The following is a 19948-nucleotide window of genomic DNA, read 5'->3' on the forward strand; positions in this document are numbered from 1 at the left end:
TTGATTTTCTCTACATTTTAAAAATCCTTGATTTTCTTCCGTTGAATGAATTCCTTCTTTTTTATTCTATTATAAAATGGGATTTTTAATAGAGTTTATTAAATTTTTTGTTTACTTAATTTATTGCAATTTTTTAACTTATTTTTGATCATCTAGACACTCCAAAATTATTGTGGGCTTTCGAAAATCCTTCAATTTTTGTACTTCTATGGGTTCTTTAGATTTTCTAAATTTGCCATAATTCTTTAGTGGTCAAACATTTTCTAAAAATTTCTTTGAGACATTTGGACATTTTTTGTAATTTTTTAGGAATCTTCAGGATTTTCTAAGATTCTCCAATTTTATGAACTTCTAGATTCTTTAAAATCCTTAAAAATTATCATCAATTCTCTTGGAACTTTTTGCATTGTTTAATTTTTTAAGCTCTCAGTTTTTTTCAAGTTTGTTTAGGATGCTCTAAAATTTCATCATTTCTATGAATGAGATTCTGGGATTCTTTAAGATCGTCTAAGAATATTTGCACTTATTTAGTTCTTTAAGTACTTGATTTTGAATCTTTCTCTTGATTCTTCTCTCTTGAAGTCTTTCACTAGATTTTTTAATTTGCAATAATTTGTAAAGTTCTCGAGTTTAAGTATGAGCTTTAAATGATTCAATAGGACTCTAAAGTCCTTTTGCATAAATGCTTGAATTTTTTCTAATAATTCTCTATTATTATTGTATTCTGAAAGAATCTCAAAGAATATTAGTAGCACTGGATTTTTTAGTTTTTTTTTAATTTTTAAGATCGTCCGAGTTTTTTTAGGGTTCTTACGATGTTTTGCACTGTCTGATTCTCTGGGGACTCAACATTTCTGTGAGATCCTCTAAGATTCTTCGAATTTACTAAATTCCTCAAATTATTTTCCCCGACATTGAATTTTTTTCTAATTTCCAATTTCTTTAACCTTTTCCATACTAAATGAATCATTGAGAACGCAATTACTTTTTTCCATTTTAAGATAAAAATATATTGTGAACTTTCTGGTCAATACTGCGTCCCCTGGGGTTTCCTCGGTACAAAACCAAGATAAATTGTGTTCTCTTATTCTTCCTCGAAATTGCCATTCACACTCCGAATTCATTATTAAAATGGTCGCAACGAGTCAGCTCTTTGAAACAAAGAAATGACTAGTTTTAAGCACAAACTACTAAAACCGCCTCTCGACATGAAAACTAGTTTTAACATTATCTCGAGTTCATATCGACAACGTTATGTGAAGACAAGCAGCGATAATAAAATTCAATGGATCCTTTACTTTTAATAACAGAATTTTTGTTTGCTTTTGCTGTACAAACAATAGTCGACATTAAACCCATTCCAGCGACAATAAATTGTAAAAAGCGAAGCCACGGATGAATTTCAATGGAATTCGCGCTCGGAATGCATTACTACACCAAGTATTCTCGTTCGGTAAAAAAGATTTGCGTGGTAGTTCAATTGATGGAATTGTGAGCAGGTGTGGTGGAGTTTTACTTGTTTTAATGAACAAAAACTGTCCCGGCGCATCCACCATTTTTGAGTTTATTTATTTAACCGTTCGACGAAATTAATTGAGTGGAAAACATCATTGATCATTGTTTCGCTTTATTGTAACGTTTCGGTAATGAACAGTTTGTTTTTCGCTACTCAACTCGATTATTATCGTGGTCTTTAGATGTTATTGGTGTGAAGAGACAAAACCAAGCGTGTGGATAATACAATCAATATTATATTAAACGAGGCTGGTTTATGAAGTTGTGTTTACGAGTTATGGACTAATAATTATTGTGGTTCTGCATTGCTCGGATAATCAATCCAGGGGCATTGAATTTGTTCAGATCGATACTGATAAATAATAAATTACTTTATATCGGGCATGTTCAATTTACATACCATTATAATCGTATGTAGATTAATAAAGACAAGTTTTTCTGGATTAATTCCACGAAACTCTCACTATATTTCCCCAAGTAATCTCAACATTGAATCAAACTAAAATCCTCTCTAAATTCACAATTACAACGAAGGAATTAGCGAATTACACCTGTGCATCGAAGTAATACCGCCTAATCGGCTTACTCCCCAAATCTGAAATTTTTTCTTAGATCATCTTTTCTGAAACACCTGCGATGGTATCCAGATAAACCGCGTTAAATCCTTAAAACAAGTGAGGAATAGGTAAACCCGTTTACATCCTCTATTTCAGACCCAGCGCTGCCATCCATCAAGTTAAACTGTCTTCCTGGGATGCAGCCCTCCTCCATTCATCATCGTCTAGCGATTCGCACCATTTTTGGCCTAATGATGCCGGGAAAAAAGACCATTTTCCGGCAAAACGAGGTCCGTTAGGAATAATTTCATTAAAGAGGCAAATTGAATGGTTTGTCGATGGTTATATTTTTCGGTTTGGCCAGAAGCCGCGGAAGGAGGAGTGCGCTATCAATCATGGCCGAAATTAAGAGAAATTGAGTGTTTAATTAAGTTTCGGGGCACTATTATTTTTACGCCCTCTTTATCACTACTAATACTGTCATAAGCAATTCATAAAATATCCATTTCTTCTACCAACAATTGATTATGATGTCCCTAAAGATTTAACGATACAATACCAGCAGCAGGACGAGACGTGACCGGTTTTAGATCGCTTTTATGAGGGCCGACATGTGTTTCTGACATTAGTTACCGACTTCCTTTGTATATTTCTGGCTAGAATTTTATAATTCTAGAACTCGGAGGTTCGCAGAACGTTGATTTGTTTGAACATGGATGGATAAATAAAGGAGTAGCTTGGATCGCAACACGTGTCCAATTATTTCAGGAAGGGTCAGCAGAAATGTGATATTCTAGATAATTAATTTGGGACGAACTAATATGAAAAACTAGTTCGAAAAATACGTAAATTTCAGACTGTAATCCTGCTTCAAATTACAATAATAATTCGTGCTTAATTCGATATTATACCGGTTTTAGTGGCGCGGTATCAGTTTAATAAATTTACTACACTTTCAAATTGAGCATCGTTTCCATTTTACTAAAAATGATCCGATTATCGCATCAATAACGCAAATCAGCAAAATTCATTTGCAGATTAATCCATTTATTCTGTCCCATTAAATTGGTCACATCCTGACCCAACTTGAATATTCGAAACAGCATTATATTATATCCTTTCAATGAATATTTATGACCATGTAGGATAACCACCTTGGAAAATATCCAGGGGAAAACTTGTGAATGGATGGTTTATGAAGCACGCTGGAAAATCAATCGTTCGCTTTGGAATTACGTTAAATATTAATAGAAATCAGCAACTACCAAAAATTTAAATAACAAAACGTTTAAAAGAAAATTCTGGAACGTTTCCTACACGCTCTGTAAATATTTACGATGGCAATTGCAATCAACGTTTTCGAATCGATTTTTTTTATTATTTTACTTAGTTTTAGAGACCTCTAAATTTAAATTAGATGGTTGTTTCAGCTTGTTTATAAGATTCTGTCTATTTTCACTATTACGTTAGCTCCTTTATTCGGATGCTAAACATATCTTTCACAACTAGAGAATTGTTTCGTCGTTTCTTTTTTGGCAAGGGAGCCAACGGATTATAAAGTAGAACAGTAAAGCAGAATGAAGGAATTAGGTTTTGGGGGTTGAGAGTAGTCCATGCAAAAAATAAATATCAAGCAGAAGAAATAAAAATTCAAAAATTTTTTTTTACTATTACAACCCCCTCACCCCCAGCAAGTTTACAATGTAAATCAACCCTCTATTAAATATTAACACACCACCACGAACTGGTAATTAATTACAAATTGATTAAATTCGATTGCTAATAATTAATTGCTGGCAACTTTTATAAATTGTCACGTTTTACAATGTGATTTGTGTTTTCCGTTTCCAAAGCTATTACAACAATAAACTTGCGATCAAACCCGATTTCATAAAAGTTTTACGACAGTGCAAGTCTTCGTCACAGAATGAATTGTCTTCTATTTGATATTAATTCACTGTTGACTGGTGTTACGAAGAATTATTTCGCTTATTTGAATCTTCTGCTCGAATCTCATCTTAAGACTTTTGTTGGTTTTCTAACAATTCATCTTCTTTTATTAAAATTTAAAGCTCGTCTATTTCCGAGACATTCTTTTCAGGTATTTTGCTCGCAGGGATTTTCGAAGTGCCTTGTTTTCGCATCGATTTATCAATGAGCTCTTGTCTTAATTGCTCTTCACTCCATTTTTAATAATAAAATTAGATCGCGTTTAATTAATCTTGCAGCAAAAAGGGAAGTTTCGCTCCAATTGATTTGAAAGCGAAAAACAGTGGATGTTGACAAAGTTACAGAGTAATTAGACTCGTAAACAGTTTGCAGCTGTCCCCAGAGAAGTGACAAAATGAGCTGGTTGTGGTGGTGAATTGTTAATTAGGGGTGGAACTATGTTTCGATTTTACTTTTCCCTGATGAGATTAGGCTCGAATACACGTTATTATCAATAGCATCAAAAATCCTTAAAACTTATTAATTTACTGCCGGAGAGCACTTCCAGAACAATCAAGAAATTGTTACCCAAACAAGACAGCTTCAGGCTCAAGATCAATATTATCTCTAACCAGAGCGGTCTCATTGAATAATTCAATTAACTGGATGTAAATTGTAGGTGATGACTTATTAAGAGTATTATGGCTCTGAGCTTGCGTATCAGCAGCGACATCCGCATTCATCAAAATCTAAGGCAATTATCTAGCGATTTTGATCACAAAGTTTTTAAATTGAATTTTCTTCAGTAATCTGATGACACTTTCTTTACAGGCGACTTTTTGTTAAATAAGAAAAGTTTGAAAGAGGTGCACGTTTAATAGAAACTTAAATAGACGATTTTTACAACACCGGTGCCAGAATTCTCTGTTTACAGCGTTTAAAGTCGTACAAGGTTGGAAAATTAGGTGAAGTTTCGCGAGTTGAACATTCATCATGGAAAAGGTGACACGTTAATATGCTCGATAAAAAATTTCAGAAGTTACTTTATTATGGATTTCCTTGTTTGTGTGGCGATATTATCCAATACCCTTGACCGTCGACTTTAAGGTTACAGTTTTCCACGACGAAGAAAATCCCGAATTTTTAAAGAAGCGTAATACACCTAAACGCGCGAATTCCAAGACAATATCGCTTTAAATTTTAACGATTTTTGAGCTTATAATCTTATAATCCATTTTGTGTTGCAATAAAGCCTCATTAAAGATACAAAAAATGGTCACCTATTATCGTTTTCGTGGAGCGCAGCTCAGGATTTCGCCTACATTTTAATTAGAGGAACACCCTGCGAATTTGTGCTTTTCTGAGTGTTATTTCGTTGCAACTGTGCACAAATGTTACAACCAATAAATTTAACGACCACACCACATCAATTTAATAATTGACATTATTGCCTTCACGCCGTGACGTTATCCATTTTCTACGAATTTATGAGATATAAAGACGAGAAGCGGTGTAATGGAATCGAGAAGTGCAAACTTGTATATTTAATAAGGAAGTCGGGAATAAATGCACATGTGCAAACCGAAAGCGGCGATTGCGACAAAGTTTTAGACGGATATTGTTGCACTGATTTTGAAGATAATACACAATCAAAATTGGCCGAAATTCGCAAATCTCTCCGTTAGGCGGTGAAATTTATGCGGATTCCTTGGGAAATTCTGTGTATCTGAGCGAAATTTATAGTTGTCGAGCTAACATTAAACGGTTTATAGGGGCATTAATTTTCTGTCGGCAATTTGGCGCTCATATTTACCCGCTTTTTTCCTCTGTTGACTGTGATACTACTTAAAAAGGTGCATGAAAACTGCACCTGCGGAAAATTGGAACTTGATCGTACACTACTGGCTGAGAGGAAAACTTTTTACTGTTGGTGTTAGAAAAACAAACAAACATTTTCCAAGAATTACAAAAAAAATAGTATATTAAAACACCGAGTTTCATAAGGCAATTTTTTAGGCACGAATCCAAGTTTATAAAACGAGCGGCAAAGCCGCGAGTTTTATAATGGATGAGTGCCTAAATGGCCTTATGAACGAGGTTTTTATATTATTTTTCCTAATTTGTTCTTGTAACAGAGCTATTTTCGCTATTTTCCAATTCGTTTTCAGTGCTAGAATATCCATTTCGATACGGAATGTTAGAATAGCTTTGTTTCCATAGCAACTTGGGAATATTTAAGATACAAATTAGGAAAAATAATTTTCTAGTTTCGCTGGATTTCATCTTCTATACATATTTTTCAGATTTTCATATTTTTAGCTAATTAGTTCGTGATAGTTTAGGTCATTCTTTCTTTTTTTGGATTGGGATTTGTCAGTTAATAAAGGACCAGAATTTGAAAGAGATAAGTTAGATATCTGTAATGGATACATGTCAATTTTGATTAATAGATGGTTCCACCAGCAACTGAAAAATTCTGTGCTGAAAACTGTCAATTTTTGACAATTTGACAAATGTGACAGTTCTTGTTTGAATGCTGTTCTGAATGACCAATCACAAAGCCGTATTTTAAATTTGCCACCTACAAAAAAGTCTCTGCAGAAAAAAAGAGATTTAGAGTTTTCGGATATTTAGATCTGTAAAGCTTTTGTTTTGTTTTGTTTATTTTTTCAAATTACCGGCTGGTCGTAAAGGGCTAAACAGAAAACTTTATGAACCATACAACTTTACCCTGAAACAAATACAGGAATGGAATTGAATGAAGAGCTAGTTGATTCGCGCCACTGCTCTGAATTGTACAAACAAGGAATTTAACAGTTAAAAACGCAATTTGGAGCCATATCAAAGTGAGCAATTCAGAAATGCATTGCTTCGAAAATTTAATTAAACCTTTGGAACTGCGACAAAGAGAATGCAGTTTGTGTTTGCACAATTCCACAAATGGGTGGTTCACAACTTTACATTTCTCCTTGGTCTAACTTTTTCTATTTTCTTTTCTCCGTCCAATTTTGAATAAATCACTTCAAAATAGCCTGAATTAAATCCCACGATGTTTTGTCAAGCGCGAATCCGTTCAAATCGTGAACAATGCCATGAAACTATCTCCTGCGAAATGAACGAGTCGTAATGTCTGTCTAAACCGTGGAAGATGTTCGAAAACCATGAATGTAAATCCTCCCGGAATCATCTCGGATTCTTGATATACTCCGGAGTCGGTGTGTTTCCGGATTTGCTCTTTTCAGATTCATACGTGTTCGAAAAATTGTAAATCTCGGTTCGATCCGAATGTCTTTAAGGGTGAAGACGGTGGTGGAGCGACCCACAAAAATCTGGCCGTAATAAACCCTTCAAGTAAATTAGGAGGGCCAGGATATCCCTTCGTTGGCTCGGTAAACAGTTTCGGGGAAAGGAACTTGTGGTCCTGCTGGGGTTTTTACTTCTCCAAGTTGGCAACAAGTGGCAGGAGATAACCCTCGCTCTTTACGGCACCGTTCCTTGAAGTATGTGAAATTTAATGGGTGAACTTTCCCAACTTTACTAATGCGAAAACGGTGTCGAGGGTGTGTACTTCTCATTATTTTATCCGATTTAGTGAATCGAGAACGAGACCGGAAACGTAGAGGTTTAATCATTAGTTAGATTTGTCCGAGCGAAAAATCTAAATGGGGGTAATCCGGATTTTGTGCCCTCAATCGTCAAAACCACTACACATAAAAATGGTGAAGAGATTCTCAAGTTTTCAGCCGGTTTCAGTCCTGAATTCAGACGTTTGTCACCGCAGTCAAATCCGGTATTATCACTATTTAACTAACAGCATTATCGTGTTTACTTTTCCGCCGAAAACCAACATTCCCGTCTCGTCTATTTAAATAATAATCTGAATGTCTGTCCGAAATGTGCTCAACGGTTTACTTCTATTAGACTATATGCGAATTTGTGCCAGTGCTCGAGATTAAACCGGTAGAATCCAACAGCCTGACGGCTGTAAGCCCTCGTTCCTCTGATAACTGCAGCATTGTTATTGTAGCGTTTACACGTCACGCCCTATTCATCTCGCTTGAGTTACAACCGGCTTTGTAACCCATCTCGAACCATCGGCAAAATGGGTAAATTTCGTTCGATTTGATGCGCCTGTTGGTGACGAGGGAAGAAAAGTCGGGAGCAATTAGGGACCTCCTGGAGTTGCCCGACTAAAAATTGCTAGAATCCTCGACTCTTGCTCGAGTATTAATAAATCAATGCACACTACAACCTGGCGGTTTAAATCTGTCTCTGCATTATTTAAGTTTACTTTGAAATTTTCTGCAAACGTCGATTTCCAGACACATCTTGTGGAACATCGGTCGCGTTCTAAAATTTATGTCGGTGTCAGAACCGCGTTTTTATTCATCGGAACAGTCAATTTCATTACATGCTTCGGAAAACCGACTGTTATTATTGACATTCTTTTCATTTTTCCTGGAGAAAATATCGGAGGTAGGCTTTATAGAGAGACCAATCGGAAAAAATGGTGGAACTTGTCAATTATTGTGGAGAGTGATGTGAATAAGCGAGGTCAGGAGACGGTTTATTTTGATATTGAATGGGGCAGACGGAATTGTGGTTTGGGAAAAAGTTCGATTGCAAGACTGAATGTGGGAATTGTATGTATTGTAATCAAATTTGCGATGATTACTAATTTTGAACAGTTTTTTAACTGTGCTAAATCGGAAGATTTTAGAACAAAAATGACAGATTTTAGAAATTTTTATTTTTAGAGTAAACCAAAATTTTTCAGTTTTTTGTTATTAAAATTTGTGTCTCGGAAAATTTTAATAATGTAATAATGAAATTTAGGGAGATTGCTAGTTTTGAACTGGTTTTTAAGTCTGCTAAATCATAAAAAATTTAGAATTAAAAGGACATATTCTAGATTTTTTTTATAAGTGACCTTTTTTTTTCTAATTTATATTAAAATTTATATCTTGGATAGTTTTTACACTAGAAAAATCAAATTTCGAGGTATTGTTAATTTTAACCTGTTTTTAAACTGCGCTAACTTAAAAAATTGTAGAACAGGAATGACAGGTTCTAGAAAACAATTTTTTAAGAGTGAACCAAAAATGTGCAATTTTAAATTAAAATTTAAATCTCGCGTAGTTTTTACGCTAAAAGAATCAAATTTAGAAAAATTGCTAATTTTAAACTGTTTTTTTAACTGTGCTAAACCAGAACATTCTAGAACAAAAATGACAAATTCTAGGAACTTTTCTTTTAAGGGAGACCCAAATTTTTTCCAATTTTTTTATACAAATTTATATCTCGGGTGTTTTTACAATAGAACAGTAAAATTTTGAGGTATTGTTATTTTGAACCTTTTTTTGAACTATGCTAGCTTAGAAGATTTTTGAACAAAAATGGCAGATTTTAGAAAATTTTATTTTAGATGAACCAAAAATTAATTTAAATTAAAGACACATTAACAGGCTCAGCACACAAAGCTTCATTTTTACTCTTAATGACGTAATATACTATTAAGCTAGAAGAATAAAAATTTTGAGAAATTGCTAATTTTGAACTGTTTTTTATCTGTGCTATATCAGAATTGTAGAACAAAAATGATTCTTGAAATATTTATTTAAGGGGCGAATCAAAATTTTTCAATTTTTTTTTTAAATGTTTATCTAGGTGAATTTTAATGTTAGAACAATTAAATTTGGAAAAATCACTAATTTTAAACTGAATAATTTCATTCGAATAATAAATGTACAGATATTTTTCGATTAGATACCTATATTTTTTTTACAATTAAGCGGCCGAAATCAGTTTAATCTTTGGAAATTTTCTACTGTTAGCCGAAACTTATAAAAACGACATTGGCTGCCAAGTTGAAATGTGGTGAGAAACTTGGAAACGGAAAAGTTAAAAATTCAACATAACATAATTTTCCTGCTAAGTTTACAGGCTATCGGAAAAATCTTAACACTGAAATGTAGCATTTTCAAGTTTTCAGCAACATGAAATTGAACGATCTGAAGCAGTCGGCTGTCAGTTTCCAAATACTCAAATTTTCAGAACGAAACTGAATACCGAAATATTTTGATAAACCGGAATGCACTGCCCGAAAACTTTGTCTTACCGCTTTTGATCATGAATCCCGATTTCAATTCGTTTATTTAGAAAGCTAGGTCTGCTCAAAAACCATTATTTTTTCTACCTAACGCGCTTGAAACAAAAGCGACCTTTGAAGCACCGCTTATCGCTGGTGAAAAGACCCAAAATAATTTTACAAAAGTATTTTAGTTATTGTTCTCTGTGAAATACGAAGCACTTTGTTCGTAAAGTGAACAATATGCAACGTGCTTGGTCGTTTATTTTCAGCATTTATCGTGGATTTACTGTTCATATAGGTAATAAATGCATTCTATATTTATCACTGCTGAATTTATGATTGCTGTAAAATGATAAAGCACAGAATTGCAATCGCATTGCTAAAAATTCTGCGAGCTTATGCTAATGAATTCGTGTCGGGATGTGCTACAAATGCCATCGCCAACACGCACAACTAAGACGGGAAATGCTGCAATGTTTATTATATTAATGTTACTTATTTCTTGTTAATAATATAACTTGTGAGTCTTATCTACAAAGGATCAAAAAATTACATTCGCTGATATAAAATGAATGAAATTAAGTGAGCTCTTTCATTAAATATAAATTTAAAATATTCTTGTCTATGCGGTTAAATCGTTGAGTGGCTTCAAGAACTCCAACAACGTCGTTGACTCAATTACCACTAAATAAAAGGGACTGTATAATTAAGTCCTTAATTATTTCGTAATTTTTTGCTCGTTTAATCTCGCCGAATCGATACAACAGACAGATCCATCACGAAACAAATGACCACGATGATGTATGAGAGTGGAAATACCGAAGCGAAAGACTTAAGATAATGCAGACATTAAACATGAAAGCGAACTATGTTTTGGTTGTAGTGACGTAAACTTCAAAAATAACAACCCGAGCTTCATAAATATTTAATTACGAACGAAGCAAAATAATTTTTCCTTTTATATTCCCGACTGAAAGAAAGAAATTGCTTTTAAGCGAATTGTATTTACGAAATATAAAAGATCTTTCCTTGACTTTCGGATTCAATATAAACGCCAAGTTCTTTCAAAGTGAAATTCAGAGGATGAGTGGCGACATTTTCATTACAACAATACACACATTGAAAATTGACTGGAATTAGATCGAGATTAAAAATCGTCGGATGTTTCGAGTACAATTCTGGCTTATAAAAGCGCAAAAGCATTTCATTTTTCTTATTTGTTGCATCAGCACAATGGAAACTTTGAAGTGAAATATTTATGAAGGGAAAATGATGGGTGCTTCGAGCAAACTAACAAAAGCTCCATTTGGGGGAGCTTTCTCAAGCGCGCTGTGTTTTAAGTTTAAACTACAAGTTTTAATGATAGCGTCACGGCGACGAACTATCAAGAATAAATCGCATTGAGAGCTGAAAAATTCCATCCACGTTATGTATTCTTATCGCACCATTGGCATTGATCCCGAGAAATTGAAAGCTCGTGGAGACAATAGACATTGTACTCACGTGAATATTATTACCTCTAGGCTTCCTTATCCATTGATCCTGTTTCGTCCCGAAATCCCTGACCATCGCATCCTGATTTGTGTCAGTCTCACCCTCTGACTGACACTCCTTATTGAATTAGTCGGGATTTCGCCCATGACACCGTCAATTGCTCAGTCCTTCGTCACCGTCTAATTACAACTTGGTTCCAGCTATTTACAAAATCCTATCGTTTTTGTTTTATTAAGTCATTTTAACTCGTTCAAATAACAAACGATTTAATTGAAGCCCCAACTAGTTGTAATAATAAACGGACATTAAAGAAACAAATCGAGGCATTCCGTGGGGGAAATAAGAGAATTTATTTTAGAAATGCTTCATTGATTGATTTCGTAAGTTTGGAGCTAAACGGTGGAACTTTATTAATAGGTCGGATGAAAAGTTAATAATGGTTACTTCGGGATCATATTTAAGTTGGTAACTACTTCGGGAGTTGGTCATGCGGAGCTTATATGACGAGCTTTATGAAGAGAGTAAGCTTGGATTGACAGGAAAAGTTTGCGAGAGCTAATTTTAGGTGATGTTTAATTTTGTACAATTGCCGGCAAACAGAAAAAAATGGAAATTTAGTTGGGAAAATGACCCGGCGCATCCACCATTTATGCAGATTTATATTTTTTGTGTCGTAACATTTTAAGAGATTTAAATTGACAATTTATATTTATAAATTCATGTTTTATGAAAAAGGTATTTTATACTGCCTGTAAATTTTTGCATGGAACGAAATATTTTCGTCGTTGAAAAGAAAATAAAATTGTTTTTTTGTATGGACGCTGAAATTCTGAAATCCGAGTGAGTTGATTACCGAAAATCAAAAACATTGTGTGGAACCCAAAGAATATAGAAACTCATCCACTTTTCCAAGAATAATAGAAAAGAAATAGAAGAATTACACACTACACTGCACCGACTCCACGTACTGAGAATCAGTGACACAAAAGCTCCATAAAACACTCATGCTAATGGTTGCGGATGGATGAAACAGCGCACTTTGTTTTGAACCAACGCCATCATTTAGTCCTCCTCCACTTTGTCTTTCTACTTCACCCAAATACACTAAATCTAAAAAGTTTTAGGCAGATGGAAAGTAACACTTACGAATGCAAGAAAAATTGGGTGGATATAAAGTAAATTTTACGGCACCAAAATGAATGTACTCTCAACTTAAAAACAACCCTCTAAATACACACGCGAAATTGCTCCATTCATTCTTCCCTGAAGCTGAATTCTTTAAATTCAATTTTAACCCTCGACCGGAACCAAAATACAATCCTTTGATTCCATTGAAATCCACCACTAATTGTTTTCCTGCTGGCACAAACAGATCATTGGCGTCACTAGTATTTTTCACGGAAGAATAAATTCGTGGTAGTTTGAAATCAATTCCCTGCGAACTTAGGCGAGATAAACCTTCGTAATCTAGCCCTTAATATTCACGACACCAACTTGATATTTCAATATGGCCATAATTCATCCCTAGGAGCATACTTAACCCTCGGAACGCTACATCATCCCGTTGCAACTATTATGTCAAGTAAATTTCCCGAGGAAAAAACGTGTAGAGGCGGCTTTAGGTCCAGAACGGATTTAATTTCTTTACGACTCATGAAATAACACATCAAAATGTGATAGTGCGTTTTACGATCTTTTGACGAGTGGAATTAGCATTATCAAGATCTTTTCATGAAGTTGTGTGGAATTCACGTCCATTTTGAAATTTTGTTTGTTTCCGGCTTTTATTTCAAGCGTGCTGCTTTAATTAAATCTTTGTGTTGGAAGGTAAAGAATTACCATTAGGAGAAAGGTTTCTGTGGTGTGAAAACAATTCCTCTTGTGGAAACAGAGTCAATAACGCACACTTAAGCCCTGTGCAGATGGGGACTGTTTCGTGTTGCGGCAATTAAATTTGTGTAACGGAGGCGGCGACCAAAAATCTTGTCCCTTTTTAGTTTTGCTCCCTGATGATATAATAGGCTCTAACCGCCGCCTCCCGTGGCGCAATTCAATTAAATTACGATGGTTATAATGAAATGAAGCACCACTGAAGACAAATACCAATCGATATAAAGCAAGCTTAGCGTCTGTTTCCGGTTTGCCATTCCACAATCGCCGAAACTATACAATAGAGACAATAAAGAAGCCCAATAGTTTCGGGTGATTCCCACAATACCGTGACAGGTTTCGTATTATTGGCTAAGATACACTTTGAGCACACTGTTAATTAACTGAGTTCCACTTAAGATACGCTTTAGTAACAAGAGTTGGCAAACCTGGCAACGTGTCACGTGTAACTAGAAATATTTCGGAATGGCACAAAGGAAAAACGTGGGTGCTTCAACTAATGATCAAAACTCGTTTCTGGGGGTAGTTGAATGTTATTTGTATGGCAAGAACTTCTCGACGGGATTCGTTTATTTGAAGAGATAATTTGCCGTGGATTCTAGTCATAAATAAGGATAAAGTTTGAGTTTAAACATTTTTCTTGGTGTATCTCAATCCTGCAGTACAACATTTTAAAATAACATTATTCCGGGGATCAGCAGGGGTATTTACATAAGTTTGTTTGGGCGGTGGCGGTTAAGATTCGATATTCTCTGTGGAATTTTTATTAGGTCCAATGAATTGTAGAATTTGCGCGCATCCACCATTTATATTATTTTGTATTCTATTAATCAGCTCGAGTACATTAAAAACCCAAACTATTTTCCTGCAAACAAATTGTTACAAATTCTGAGTAAATACAGCCGTGATAAGTTCGCCAGGTAAAATTAGCAGCAGCCTCAGGAGATTTCTCCCCACATGAAACAAACACAAATAAGCAGCATTTGAGGTCACGTTAGGTATGCTCTAACAGATTTCACGCTGTTGTGTTTCGCGTCTATTGTTATCTTTTCAAAGAGGATGCAGAATTATAGAGAGTGCTAATTTTCCCCCAAGAAACAGCGAAATATCAGCACAGAAACGGAGGTCTGAGGTCAATATCCCGCCTGATTGCGGGATAAAATCCAATCCGATAATTTATAGGCGATCATAGAAAAGAAAGAAGTGTTTTACGACAGTCTGCCAAGTGTCTCCAATAAAAATGACTCCTTTAAGCGCAAAAAATCCTCCGAAACTCCGTCTCTTTTGTTATTCCATTATAGGGGCGCTTTTTACATAATTCACGGCATCTCGTGTCATTTTTCTGATAAAATATCAAGTGAACGTCGATTAGGGTCAAGGGTGGGTTAGGTTTGACAGGTTGAGGCTGCAACTGAAGCCTGAGTACACACGAAGGTTAAAAATAATGACCTGTTTCAATGTCGAGAAGAGAAAATTCGTACTCTTATCCTAGATTCACTTCAAAAACCACAATTTATTTTATTTCGTCTGTCCACCCAGTTTCGCTTCATAAAACTGTATTAAACGTAGTTGTTGAAACCCGCGCCAGTTCTCTAGAATATTGAATTTAAGCCAACAACCCGAATAAGGCATGGAAATACGCGATCTCGGAAAGAAACTCATAATGTTATTTTAAAACGGGGGTCTAACTGCGAAAATGAGAAACGACAGAAATTTTCGGTCTTACATTTTAACACGGTTCTTTTTTCAGTTTTATAGTCGCTTATATTGCGGAGTTTATTGATCAATTCGCACTAAAAGTTTACGGAAAACTACGTGTTTTATTTGGTCAAAAATGAATAAATTCAAAAGGCGATCTTGTCATTTCTTGGGCGGGGAATTGTAAAAGTGGTATAAAATTTACGAGGCTCCTGTAAAAGTTTAATGGCGGTAAATGTCTGTTTTACACGACATTTAATACAATTAGAAATTTGTCGGGATGTTTTTCAGTGTATTATCGTTTTACCAGTTAAGTTCCCATTTTGTTGCGACTTTTGAAACTCATTTGGCAAAAATTAACTGAAGTAATCAAAGAATCTGTAAAAACTCTTGCAAATAAAAACAAACAATAGGAAATACGAATAAAGGATTGAAGTCCAAGGCTTCGGGGCTCAGATTGCAATTTTCAACGATTTTCCAGGCCTGTTAAACACAAAGTTTTGTGCGCCGACAATTCATAATTAGGGGAGTATTTATTTTAATTTCTGGTTTAAATTTAAAACGTCATTCACTTCTTTAGGGAAATGTTATCAATTGAGGAATAGGTTGGTAGTAGCATCAAACAATTGACGATCAATTTAAATTAATGTCAGAATTTCGTGCTTCTGTAAATTTTTGCTGCGACTTTACTTAATCAGTTTTCCTTTACTATTTCCGAAGGTCGGCACACGAATTGACACAATAATTGACATTTATACTGTGATGCCAACCAGCAAAATAAAACCAACTATTCTAAATGTCACGTTTGACTGCCTAGACTTTCAAAAGATGATTTTTTTGCCGCAAATGATTGTCACAAATGCCGTAAAAAAACAAGGAGCACAAAAAATCTCTACTAGCTAATCCCCGCGGCGCATTTCTAACTCGCTCTCCAATCGTAATACATTTCCCGATTTGCAGTCCAATACATCAAGATTATGCGTGGGGCCAGCGAAAAGCGTAAATACCCCGCGATTTTCCTCTCAGAAACAGTTCAAGTCCTTCAAGACCGAATGAAGTCCTTTGTATTTCCCAGCAAACTGTTCGCGTGAGAGATTAAAGATTTCATTCTTTCACTCTGTCGATCTCTGTAAAAAACTCATCATGGACAGGCTCATTTAGTTTTTGCACCAAATTCCACGTGTGATAATGGAATCACTTAAATCGGGGATGATCAAAGCAGGGAAATGGGAGTTTAACGGGCACTTAAATCAAAATTGCCGAAATCATTCAGTGGCAAAAATAGCTACGAGGAAATTAGTGTCGCGAATGCTCTCTGTCGAATCGAGCACTAATTAAGGACCGGAATTGAAATCGAATTATCTCACGGGGGTGGGGGTGCAATTAGTTGTTTTTCCTTAACTAAGATCACGTGGTTCGAGAGGGTTTCTATGATGGTAATACTGCTCAACTGCGTCACGTTGGGGATGTATCAACCCTGCATGGACGACAAGTGTGAAACAAATAGGTGTAAGATACTTCAGGTAAGTTTTCATCATCTCAAGCTATAACTATAATTCTGTGCTATAACTCTTTTATATTAAGGTTCCATTTGCTATAATTAGAGAAATGTCTCATTCTTTTATTTCCCTGTTATAAAACCTGAATTGCCACTGTAAACTAGCAATCTCATATTCCGTCGACCGGAAAAATCACCTCTGTGACAGTCATCGCTCTGTGAATCCCCAAGATAGCAAATTTCAACACAAGTTTCTATCATTTCCAACTTTAGATCCACACATTCAAATTTCCAGGGAAAAATTTACGATTCTCAAATAATCGAACTCAATAAGCTGAGACAGCAAACTTTCAGTGGAAGGCATTAATTAATGAAAGTGAGAGCTGATTGATGTGGTGGAAATTTTTCGTCTCCAGTCCTAATAAATTTAATGTAATTGGAAAGTTTGCTTTTAGTTACTTAACGTCTGGAATTGAATTATGTAAACAACTGGACTGGATTTCATTTGTAGTTCGCATGTTCGAATGTTTTGTTGAAATTTTAATAAACGAAATTGGTGTGTGGAATTGAATTATAATTATTGAAACATTTCAATTACACTTGTGTTGCAAAATTTTAATCACAAATGCATTAAAAAATAGACAAGTTTCAGTAAAGTCGTTTCAGCTGCACTTGCAGCGGTAAATAAAATATGACAGTCACGTGCCACTTAAAGTGAAGAAGAGAAGTTTGAGATATAAAATGGAAATACAGGCAAAATTTTAGATGATGCATTTACAAGTTTCAAAGTTTTTTAATTAACGCTATTTATTTCTTGCGGTTTTGTTTCTTTTTCCGGCTTCTATTGAATTTCGTGTTACAACTACGACATTTAGGGAAGTTATTTTTTTTGAATAGTTTATTAACTCTGCCAAGTTGCAAAACTGGAGAGCGAAAGACTCAAATTTTAGACATTTGTGTTTTTAAGACTAAGCAAAAACTGTCAACTTTTCTTGCTAAAATTCGAAATTTTGGTAATTTTTGTGCTACAGCTATGAAATTTGGGGAAGTTACTCGTTTTGAATAGTTTATTAATTTTGCCCAATTTCAAAATTTTAGAGCAAAAGACTCAAGTTTTAAAAAAATTTAGTTTTGGAAGTAGGCAAACATTGCCAACTTCTTTTGCTAAAATTCGTAGTTTTGACAATTTTTGTACTACAGCTACGAAATTTAGGAAAGTTACTCTTCTTGAATAGTTTATTAACTCTGCCAAATTGAAAAGTTGTAGAGCGAAAGACTCAAATTTTAGAAATTTTTATTTTTAAGACCAAGCAAAAACTATCAACTTTTTTTGCTAAAATTCGTAATTTTGGTCATTTTTGTGCTACAGCTTCGAAATTTAAGGAAGTTACTTTTTTTGAATAGATTATTAACTTTACCAAATTACAAAACTTTATCGAAACATGAACATTAAGATGTATCTAATACGTTTCTATGCTTACATGTAAAGTACATCATAATAGTGATGATACAAATAGTTCATAATAACATAGTTACTGTTTCATAATAGCATAGTTACCGTTTCATAATAGCATAGTTGCTCTTAATTCATAATATTCAATGTATTTTTGAAAATGAAAGCAACTGCGAAGACCAAAATCTGAAAATTCCCATTTATTTATATTAATTGTAACATAAAATATCTTGGGAAATGCTTTTCTCGCTGTTTCGTCGCGTTCAAAAATTAAGTTAAAAATTGGAAATTTGCAGAACTGTTGGGTGGTAGTATTGCCTCATTCATAACAAGTAACGTCCTCGTTCATTATGAATTACTTAATATCCTTCTCAAATAAATAGCTATTAGAGCGAAAGATTCAAATTTTAGAAGTTTTAATTTTTAAGACCATGCAAACATTGCAAACTTCTTTTGATTTATTTCGTTTTTATGTTTCTTTTTTGTTCTTTTATCCTATGAAAAAGTTTGAAAAAAAAAATAAAAAATTGTGCTTTCCAGATTCTAGGTACATATGACCACAGATTATGAAGGTTTATTATCTCAAAAAATTCGAATATTATACTCTTATGCCTAGATTTTAGATTCGTGGCTCTGAAACTCATTAGATCAATTCATGTTTATACTATGTTGAAAATAGTAATTTCAGAAATGAATTTCCCACGAGTGTTATTAGATTGAAAGTTAAACATTATGTTGACTAATAACGCCAACAATATTTACCTATTTGATTTGACATAAAATATTAACGTGAACGTTCAATATTTACTAGTCACGTAATACAAACAAACTGTTTTTAGATCACAATTTCATTCACATTTCCTCATTTCCAGGTTTTCGACGATTTTATATTCGCCTTTTTTTCTTTGGAAATGACCATCAAAATGATAGCAATGGGCGTTTGTGGTCGTGGTACATATCTCGCTGATTCCTGGAACCGACTCGATTTGTTCATAGTCTTAACCGGAGCCATGGAATATATCCTCAATGTTGACAACCTGAATCTTTCAGCTGTCAGGACGATAAGGGTCCTGCGACCTTTGCGAGCAATCAACAGGATCCCAAGTAAGTGTTAAGGTTGAAAACTGCTCATGTTCAGTTCAACTTTTTTGCGTTATTTATACCATCGAATCGTTTGCTGAATTATCGTGATAGTCAAACAGTCCCTTAGTTTGCATACGCCGCCCTTCAGAGGTTGCTATAACGCCTCCGTCAACACATTCGCTCTCATCGTCGCCTCTCTTATTGTTAGCATAAAGTTTGTGTTTCGTGAATTTATATACTTACAGAAGTTGATGACATGGCGTTTGTCGTCGTGTTTTATAACACTAAAAACGTTCCCAATTACTTACACACCTTGTCCTTGTAAATTCTGTCGATCTCATGGGTTTTACCGTCTTCGCAGACTGAGATTTAATAAAGAATGATTATATTCACTGTTTATTAATTAGCATGAAATTTAAGGCGCAATTTTATTGCGGTCGTAATTAATTTCGAAATTAAGAATAAAAATAGCTTCTACTTTGTCTTTGTTTATTTATTCTCTCGGGAATAAAATCAATTTAAAGTCCTTCCACTTAAACTACCCCTAAGAAGATTAAATTATTGCACGGCAACAAGATTACGAGGCTTTATGAGTATTTACTCGAGAACTGGAACTTTGAGGCAAGTCGAAGTATGGTTGAGGTATTGGAAGTTAAATTGAACAAGTTTTTGCTTTAATAAAGCATCAGAGGGATTTTTATGGACGCGCTGTTTCATTATCCTCTGTTAAAAAGTCACTA

At 34.6% G+C, this 19948-nt stretch overlaps 1 protein-coding gene across 4 annotated transcripts in view; it reads left to right on the forward strand.

Annotated features, from left to right (window-relative positions):
- The window catches only part of LOC148171517 (voltage-dependent T-type calcium channel subunit alpha-1G-like), a 62765-nt gene that overhangs the window by 22574 nt on the left and 20243 nt on the right, over positions 1 to 19948 (forward strand). For all 4 annotated transcript variants that reach the window (XM_088041372.1, XM_088041371.1, XM_088041373.1 and 1 more), the window contains exons 4-5: positions 16585 to 16697; positions 18998 to 19229. In XM_088041372.1, the coding sequence (XP_087897498.1) occupies positions 16585 to 16697; positions 18998 to 19229 (345 nt within the window). The remainder of the gene's footprint in view (positions 1 to 16584; positions 16698 to 18997; positions 19230 to 19948) is intronic.

Source organism: Gnatocerus cornutus, chromosome 7 (genome assembly GCF_029298725.1).
Source record: "Gnatocerus cornutus isolate USDA-ARS CGAHR chromosome 7, icGnaCorn1.1, whole genome shotgun sequence".
In the NCBI taxonomy this organism is placed as follows: domain Eukaryota; kingdom Metazoa; phylum Arthropoda; class Insecta; order Coleoptera; family Tenebrionidae; genus Gnatocerus; species Gnatocerus cornutus.